This window comes from Rhinopithecus bieti, unplaced genomic scaffold, assembly GCF_001698545.2.
Source record: "Rhinopithecus bieti isolate Rb0 unplaced genomic scaffold, ASM169854v2 scaffold_72036, whole genome shotgun sequence".
Lineage (NCBI taxonomy): Eukaryota > Metazoa > Chordata > Mammalia > Primates > Cercopithecidae > Rhinopithecus > Rhinopithecus bieti.
In genome coordinates, this window is record NW_016826573.1 from 12,469 (window position 1) to 22,333 (window position 9,865).

General features: G+C 45.2%; 1 protein-coding gene across 1 annotated transcript in view; it reads right to left on the bottom strand.

Annotated features, from left to right (window-relative positions):
* The window catches only part of LOC108523014 (programmed cell death protein 7), a 14,696-nt gene extending 8,594 nt beyond the window's left edge, over window positions 1-6,102 (bottom strand). The window contains exon 1 of the mRNA XM_017863471.1: window positions 5,966-6,102. Coding sequence (XP_017718960.1) covers window positions 5,966-6,032 — 67 coding nt within the window. The 5' untranslated portion in view covers window positions 6,033-6,102. The remainder of the gene's footprint in view (window positions 1-5,965) is intronic.
* Window positions 6,103-9,865: the final 3,763 nt, after the last annotated feature.

The window sequence follows — 9,865 nt, forward strand, 5'->3', positions numbered from 1 at the left end:
GAAAAGAAAAGAAAAATGCTCAAGAGTGGAAATGTTTGTGAATACTTACTTTCAAGACTAACAAAATGTATTCTAAACTGCTTCCTAAAAAAGCTATACATTTGCTCAGTTACCTAACAATTGACACAGAGAAGATAATTAATAGATACTTCTTCAACAAATGAATGATTTTCAACAAGGTTTTGTTGTTTGTTTTGTTTTGTTTTGAGACGGAGTCTCGCTCTGTCACCAGACTGGAGTGCAGTGGCGTGATCTCTCCTCACTGCAACCTCTGACTCCTAGGTTCAAGCGATTCTGCCTCAGCCTCCCAAGTAGCTGGAATTACAGGCATGCGCCACCATGCCCAACTAATTTTTGTATTTTTAGTAGACACAGGGTTTCACCATGTTGGCCAGGATACTCTCGATCTCTTGACCTCATGAACCTCCCGCCTCGGCCTCCCAAAGTGCTGGGATTACAGGCAAGAGCCACTATGCCCAGCCCTTCAACAGGGTTTTAACAATTTATGCTGCAACTTGTGTTATACAATAGTGCCAGCTTTGAGCACTAAATTTTCAGTTTGGGCTGATAAATGGCATAAATAATGGTTTCTCAAGGTTAGTAGTTCTGTTTCTTGTAAAGTTGTAATTTGGAGGTAGGATTCTTTCCTCCTTCAACCACTACAGCTAAGTGGTTGTGGAACTCCCTCTCAAGGCTAACATTTCTCTAGATGATTTTCTCCTAACTGCTTTGCTTCAATAGGTTTCCATTCACTCATTCTCAACTACAGAAATACAACAACTCAAATTTATCTTCTAAGTTGCCAGGCGAATGTTTTTCAAGTATACACAAAATTCTTACACGCTGACAAATTTAAACTGTCACTCTGTTTTGCAATAATAATCTAATGGTTTTGTTTCATTTCTTTACCTTTACAGGTAGTAAATACTTTAGACTCTGTAAGCCACACAGTCTCTGTTGCAACTACTAAAATCTGTGTATGGCCAAATACACAGATACTCCATCATCCTATATTAGCCTAAAGACCCCATGAAGAGATGTGGGCTGCTAAGCCCAGGCCACCAACCCACATCTCTCTCGGCCCCTCATTGATCACTCCCTGGTCAACCTAACATATTCCCTCAGAAATGGCACTCCTGGGCAGGGAGTGGTGGCTCACACCTGTAATCCCAGCACTTTGGGAGGCCAAGGTGGGTGGATTACCTGAGGTCAGGAGTTCGAGACCAGCCTGACCAACACGGTGAAACCCCATCTCTACTAAAAAAAATACAAAAATTAGCTGAGTGTGGTGGAACATGCCTGTAATCTCAGCTACTCCGGAGGCTGAGGCAGGAGAATCGCTTGAACCCGGGAGGCGGAGGTTGCAGTGAGCCGAGATTCCACCACTGCACTCCAACCGGGGCAACAAGAGTGAAACTCCGTCTCAAAAAAAAAAGAAAGAAAAGAAAGAAAAGGAATAGCACTCCTCACACAGTCTTCCTCCTGGCACCTTCTAGGTTCTCTAGACTTCTGCCACTCACTGCCCTCCTAGTCCTGCAGCTCCTAGACACCAATGCCTTTGCCTCTATTCCCCTTTAGTCACATGCTTGCAGTCTTGTTCAGTCTTTGGACCTTGGCATTATCAGAAAAAATTTTCTGCCTCTTCAATCTTAAACTTGATTATTCTCTTCCCCCATTACAACTTTCTCCCTTATAGTACTTTTAGTTCCTTCTCCCCAGAGACCCATTTAGCAGCTTAATCAAAACCTCCAGACCTGATGTATCAGATTCTATCCTTCTGCTACTCCTTTGCCACAAAACTCACAGTCATCCCACAAAGCAAAACCCCAACAGCCCCATGCTCTGTGCTCACCTGCCAGCTACAGTACTACTGGAAGAGGTCATTTGATTGTGTGATCCATTGCCAGTATATGTCAGCTGGACCCACAGCACCCCCTGCAACCATCTTCCACAAGTCTCTGGTTGGCTGTCACCCATTCCTCACAGCAGTTATTTCAAACCTTCAATGCTCTCCTAAAGCCCCACTTCTCTACTGGCGCTCAGCAAACCATTTACCCAGAGAAAAGCCAGCAGGCAGGAAATCCCTCAAATCTGTCCCTGCTTGCACTCATCTGCATCACTACCCATCTTCATCTCCTTCATTTTCATGCTTGTGTAAGATGGTTCCTTCTTCACTTAAGTTAATCCCTCCACCTGGGATGTGAATCATCCTACCTTCCATAGAACCTTGAGCCATCAACTATTCTTCCTGCTTCTCTCTGACCCTTCCCCTTCTACTTACTCCTCTCAGTAATTTTAAAAATGCTTAAGATTTCCCCATGACCCGAAGACACATAACACCCCTCACCATCACCACTACCACACATTATTGCCAGATACTGATTTTGCTCTTTCCTTTTCTTCACAGGCTATCTTTTAATAAGTTTAATTCTCTGTTTGGTTTTCTTGTATCATATTCATTCTCTAACCTATTGTAGTCTGGCTTCTACCCCCATCACTCCACTGAAATGCCCCTAGCATAGGTCACGAATGACCAGTTGGATACTAATTCCCACAGATGTTTCTTTTTTTTTTTTTTTGAGACGGAGTCTCGCTCTGTGGCCCAGGCTGGAGTGCAGTGGCCGGATCTCAGCTCACTGCAAGCTCCGCCTCCCGGGTTTACACCATTCTCCTGCCTCAGCCTCTGGAGTAGCTGGGACTACAGGCGTCCGCCACCTCGCCCGGCTAGTTTTTTTGTATTTTTTAGTAGAGACGGGGTTTCACCGTGTTAGCCAGGATGGTCTCGATCTCCTGACCTCGTGATCCGCCCGTCTTGGCCTCCCAAAGTGCTGGGATTACAGGCTTCAGCCACCGCACCCGGCCCCCACAGATGTTTCTTATTTCTTGATAATAAAAAGAATAATAATATGAAACACATATATAGCATTTACTATGTGCCAGGACTGTTTTAAGTACTTTACACATATTTATTAATTTAATCCTTACAACACCCCATGGGTAGGTAATATCATTACTCCCTTTTTGCAGATGAGGAAACCAAGGTTCAGAGAAGTTCAAGTAACCTGTCCAAGTGTCCATTCTCACGCTGCCAATAAAGATATACTTGAAACTGGGTAATTTATAAAAGAGGTTTAATTCACTCACAGTTCCACATGGCTGTGGAGGCTTCACAACCATGGCGGAAGGTGAAGGATGTGCAAAGTCGTATCTTACATGGTGACAGGCAAAGAGGGCGTGTGCAAGGGAACTCTCCTTTATAAATCCATCAGATCTCATGAGACTTATAATCACAAGAATAGCATGTGACCTGTCCCCATGATTCAATTACCTCCCACCAGGTCCCTCCCACAACATGTGGGAATTATGGGAGCTACAATTCAAGATGAGATTTGGGTGGGGACACAGCCGAACCATATCACCAAGACTACACAATCTCTCTAAGCACTTGCCACTTTCCAGAAGGAAGCAGGGAGTCTATCTTTTCCTCCCATCTCTCTGACCTCTTAGTCTCTTTTTTGCTCTCCTCATCTTCTACCTTGATTTTGACATTCCTTATGATTTTGTCTTTTTGGCCCTCATCTCATGCTGTACAATCTCCTTAAGGTCATTTTGACTCATGGCTACATGCTAATGAACTCTTATCTAGGATGTACCACACACACCTCAAACTCAACAGGTCCCCAACTGAACTTGTCAACCCCAAACCTGTTCCTCCTCCTTTGTTTTCCTTCTTCATTAGAATAGTATCAGCCAGGCACAGTGGCTCACACCTGTAATCTACAACTTTGGGAGGCCAACGTGGGAGAATCGCTTGAGCCCAGGAGTTCGAGACCAGCTTGGGCAACATGGCGAAACCCATTTAAAAATTAGCCAGGTGTGGTAGTGTGCACCTGTAGTCCCTACTACTCAGGAGGCTGAGGAGGGAGGATTGCTTGTGCCTGGGAGTATAAGGCTGCAGTGAATTACGATTGCATCACTGCACTTCAGCCTAGGCGACAGTGTAAGACCCTGTCTTTAAAAAAAAAAGAAAAAAAAAAGCTATCTTCACTTATTCAGTAGGTGAGGCTAGAACCTGGAAGTCATTTCTTTTCCCTTTAGTTCCTGTACTCTGAGTTATTTAAGTTATTTATTTATACGTACATGGGTATATACACATATACCTTTATTCATTATCTCTCAATTCTTTGACTTGAGAATTATTCACTAATAATTGTGAATTACTGAATTATTCACTATCACTTGAATTATTCACTATCTCTCAATTCTCCTACACTGACGTCACTCAGCTTATGCTTCCATACTATCCATGCCCAATAGCCTTACCAGTCTCTCTGCCCTTCTCTCTCTCTCCTGGATGCTCCAAAACTTTCTCTGCTCTACTAGCACTGATCTTTGCCATCATTTCACTTAAAAACTTTCAGTGGTTCCCCACAGCTTTAAGTGTGAGTGAGAACTCTAGCATGGCCCATAAGACAATTTACAACGTGGTCCTGCTAAAACATCCAGTCTCGTCATTTAGCACTTAGTTGGAGGTGCACATATCTTGAAGACAGAAGTTAGCTGTTCATTTTAAGTATGCATGCAACCAGCTGCTGCTTACCAAATCATTTTACACTCAAGTCAGTTAAAGCCACAAAGTCTGTTTCTATAGATCATGATTTTCCTAAAATGTCCTCCTGCTTTTGGACCAAACTGAGGAAGATTAATATTGGGAAATGCTGGTAAATTACTTGGCAGAAGTTTACTGAGCACTCACCTCATAGAGAATGGGAGGTGAGGGAATATTAAATAGCTCTCAGGTTTTGCTTTCTGGTGAAAAAGAGAGATGAGTAGACAAAGCAGATGCTAACTTCCCTCTGATTTACAAGCACCCTGAGAGTACCACAATGGAGACATCTGTTTCCAGACAATGGAGGTCTGGGTGTGAATTAGCCACTCTGAAGGCTAGTATGCAGAAGCCAATCACTTGGCTGGCAAATGAGCCTGAGTGAATACAAAATGGTCATATTCCAACACAACTTTCTTAAGGGTCTAAAAGAATCCCAGTTTTCATTTATATTTTAAACAACACAGGGGAAATCATTTGTTAGAGTGGCATTTGATAATTTGTACACTCTCAAATACCTCTGGTGAATACCAAAGGCCTACAATCTACTAAATAAATCAGCATGTGGTCCAAAGCGGGTGCAAGTGAGAAGCAACAGGAGGTTACTTCAGTCCAGATCAGGGAAGGATGAAGGATGCTGCACGTGTATTTGGTTTTGAATAGTGAGATCCTAAAATGGCGAAGATGGGACTCAGGGCCCTCCAGATGAACAGAATGACAACAGCTAAGAGCCAGACAGGCAAATGGAAAGCACAACTGGGTAACTTCTAGAAAGCCAGCACGATTGGAACAAATTTCTGTGGAGAAGCTTGAACTGCCTGGCTATAGTGTCTGGTGCTTCCTCCAGAGGCAAGAAGAGACCAGTTACATGCAGGGAAGGTGGGGAAATCCACACAGTCTGCAATCCCTGCCCTGTCCAACCATTCATACCTCTTCAAATAGAAATAATTCAGATTTAAAATGTATCTGAAGAAGCATGCCAAGTTTTCAACACTTTCTGGAGCACCCAGTAAGGGTGAAAAGCTTTCACTTTGGCACAAGGCAAAGTTGACTAGCCATGACAAGCCCACTCAGAAGAGTGTGGCCAGAAATGCCCGGGGTAGGAATGATAAGTCAACAGGAAGACAGTGCAGTGAGTTCCCACACTTGCCTCTCTTTTCAACGTGGGCTACCAAAGGCTAAACATCTTCTGAGGCTTCCTCCTTCAGAAGTTATGACTTACTGCTGACAAACCCAGCTACCCTACAAGATGAAAATCACGAAGTTTCAACTATTTTTCCCTCAATAATATTTGGGGTGGGAGGCACTAGAGTAAAGAAGGGGAAAGGAACAAGGAAAAAAATGCAAAGTCACAGTTACCTTTCCTTGCTGCAGCCTCTTTCCTCAATTTCCTCAATTTCTCCAAAGCCCGAAGAATGTCCACCATTCTTTTGGTATCTGCTTGTTTTTTCCTCACTTCAGATAGTACGCCATCAGCGGCTGCTTTGAGTTCCTGCTCCTGGAGGAGAAACAAAGCCCATGAGACCTCGTATTAGGAACAAACTTACAGCAGAGAAGAGCTGCCCAGTGGTTAGATTTTAAAGGATCAGACAGTTTCCAGGTTAAGAGAGACTCTACTGAATCTACATTCCAATTTCCTAGGCCTTGCACAACTCCTCTCTAGCTAAGAGGTTATCCCCCTCCACTGATGGTACAACCTTCATCTTAAAGAGGAACCTCTCCTCTCTGTATCTTCCACATAGCACTGGTTTTGTTTCTTCCTCAGTGTTTCTCAAAGTGCAGTGCAGGGAGCAGGTGTCCAACTTACCTTGTTAAGCTTAGACTCTTGTTAAAAATGCAGACTCTCGGCCGGGCGCGGCGGCTCAAGCCTGTAATCCCAGCACTTTGGGAGGCCGAGGCGGGCGGATCACAAGGTCAGGAGATCGAGACCATCCTGGCTAACACGGTGAAACCCCGTCTCTACTAAAAAATACAAAAAACTAGCCGGGCGAGGTGGCGGGCGCCTGTAGTCCCAGCTACCCGGGAGGCTGAGGCAGGAGAATGGCGTGAACCCGGGAGGCGGAGCCTGCAGTGAGCTGAGATCTGGCCAGTGCACTCCAGCTTGGGTGACAGAGCGAGACTCTGTCTCAAAAAAAAAAAAAAAAAAAAAAAAAAAAAAAATGCAGACTCCCTAGACTTGAAGATTCAGATTCCCAGGGAGGATAAGGAATGTGGCTGGAAAGGCTGAGACCTCTACAAAGGTCTCTTAGTGACAACCTATGTTTGTGCTCCACTGCTCTGAAGTCCCAAGAATCTCTTCCATGTGACAGCTTTTCAAATATCAAAGATTGCTATCCTACTCTTGACTTAGTTCACATACAGACTAAACAACCCCAGTTCCTCAAGCCACTCCTCATTAAGACTCTGTCTCCAATATCCTCATCATGGAAGCTGGGCATAATGGCTTGTGTCCCTAGCTATTCCTACTCAGGAGGCTAAGGCGAGAGGATCACTTTGAGACCAGTTCAAAGCTACAGACTATGACAAACCCACTACACTCCAGCCTGGGCAACAGAATGAAACTTTGTATTTTTTTTGAGACAGGGTCTCATTCTATTGCCCAGGCTGGAGCGCCTAGTGTAATTACAGCATCACCATGCCCAGTTAATTGTTGTTTTTTGTAGAGACGAGGTTTCTCTATTTTGCCCAGGCTGGTCTGGAACTCCTGGGCTCAAGTAATCTGCCTGCCTCAGCCTCCCAAAATGCTAGGATTATAGGAGTGAGCCACCGCACCTGCCCCTAACGCTTTTTTTTTTTTTTTTTTGAGATGGAGTCTGTCTGTCGTCCAGGTTGGAGTGCAATGGCGCGATCTTGGCTCACTGCAACCTCTGCCTCCTGGGTTCAAGCGATTCCCTGCCTCAGCCTCCCAAGTAGCTAGGATTACAGGCACCCGCCACCATACCCTGCTAATTTTTTGTATTTTTAGTATAGACAGGGTTTCACCATGTTGACTAGGCTGGTCTCCAACTCCTGACCTCAGGTGATCCATCCACCTTGGCTTCCCAAAGTGCCGGGATTACAGGCGTGAGCCACCACGCCCGGCCCTAACCCTGTCTCTTTAAAAAAATAAAATAAATAAAATAAAAAATCCCCACCGTGGGTGGTGGAGAGAATCCTCCTGCCTAAAGTGCTCTCCCCCATCTGTCAAATAAGTGCCTGTAATTCCACCACTACAGCCAACACCAAGCTGTTCACTTCTCCGTTTGGATTACTCTGTTTCCATGGAACTGTATCTATTACCTTCACCTGGTTGATTTTTCCTTTAAGACTCAGCTTATAGCCAGGAGTGGTGGGTGTGCGCCTGTAATCCCAGCTACTCAGGAGGCTGAGGCAGGATAATCACTTGAACCTGGGAGGCAGAGAGTGCAGTGAGCCGAGACCACACTACTGCACTCCAGTCTGGGCAACAGTGCGAGACTCTGTCTCAAAAAAAAAAAAAGACTCAGCTTACGTGTCATTACATCATTTGGGAAGCATTCCCTCAGTAAATTAGATGTCCCTTCTTGGGCTTTTACAGCACCTACAGTTGAATTCCTCACACACACCACGCTATACTGACATGATCTCCCACAGATCTCTAAGCCAAGGGTCAACAAACCCGAGGCCACGGGTGGGAACCAGTCCATGGCCTGTTAGGAACCAGATCACACAGCAAAAGATGAGGCAGGTGAGCAAGTCAAGTTTCATCTCTATTTACAGCCACTCCCCCATTGCTTGTATTACCACCTGAGCTCCACCTCCTGTCAGATCAGCAACGGGAGCATTAGATTCTCATAGCAGCACAAAAAAGTGAACTGCGCATGGGAGGGATCTAGGTTGTGGGCTCCTTATGGAGAATCTAAAGCCTGATGATCTGTCACTGTCTCCTATCACTCCCAGATGTGACTGTCTAGTTGCAGGAAAACAAGCTCAGGGCTCCCACTGTTTCTACATTATGGTGAGTTGTATAATTGTTTCATTATGTATTACAATGTAATAATAATAGAAATAACGAGGAGGGAAGGGAAACCCAGAGGCACTCAAAGGTAATGAAAATGCCTTAGATGGCTGGGTGCAGTGGCTCATGCCTATAATCCCAGCACTTTGGGAGGCAGAGGCAGGTGGATCACCTGAGGTCAGGAGTTCAAGACCAGTCTGACCAACATGGAGAAACCCTGTCTCTACTAAAAATATACAATTAGCTGGGGTGTAGTGGCACATGCCTGTAAGTCTAGCTACTCAGGAAGCTGAGGCAGGAGAATCGCTTGAACACAGGAGGTGGAGGTTGTGGTGAGCCTAGATTGTGCCATTGCACTCCAGCCTGGGCAACAAGAGCAAAACTCCGTCTCAAAAAAATAAAAAAATAAAAAATTTAAAAAAACAAAATGCCTTAGAGAACTATCTGAACAATTTCCAGTTTTACCCTGGCCCTAAAGAGGCTGAGATCGGCCGGGCGCGGTGGCTCAAGCCTGTAATCCCAGCACTTTGGGAGGCCGAGACGGGCGGATCACGAGGTCAGGAGTTCAAGACCATCATGGCTAACACGGTGAAACCCCGTCTCTACTAAAAAATACAAAAAGCTAGCCGGGCGAGGTGGCTGGTGCCTGTAGTCCCAGCTACTCGGGAGGCTGAGGCAGGAGAATGGCGTAAACCTGGGAGGCGGAGCTTGCAGTGAGCTGAGATCCGACCACTGCACTCCAGCCTGGGCGACAGAGCGAGACTCCGTCTCAAAAAAAAAAAAAAAAAAATGGAACGTTTCACAAATTTGTATGTCATGCTTGTGCAGAGGCCATGCTAATCTCTGTATCATTCCAGTTTTAGTATCTGTGCTGCCGAAGTGAGCACTGCCATTCGTTTTTTTAAACTCAAATGATTATACCTCTTCCAGGAAGCCTTCTCTGAGAGCCGCCCTCAGAACGATGCCCCAGAGGGGGCCCAAAACAGGTACTCCACACTAACCTATGCATGTTATTGTCCCTACATTTACCTTAGTGTTCTATAGTGACCATTCCATCTCCCCAGTGATGGGGTAAATTCCTCAAAGGTACTTTATTCTTTTTGTTTTTTGTTTTTTTTTGAGATGGAGTTTTGCTCTTGTTGCCCAGGCTGGAATGCAATGGCACAATCTTGGCTCACCACAACCTCTGCCTCCCGGGTTCAAGTGATTCTCCTGCCTCAGCCTCCCGAGTAGCTGGGATTACAGGCATGCACCACCATGCTTGGCTAATTTTGTATTTTTAG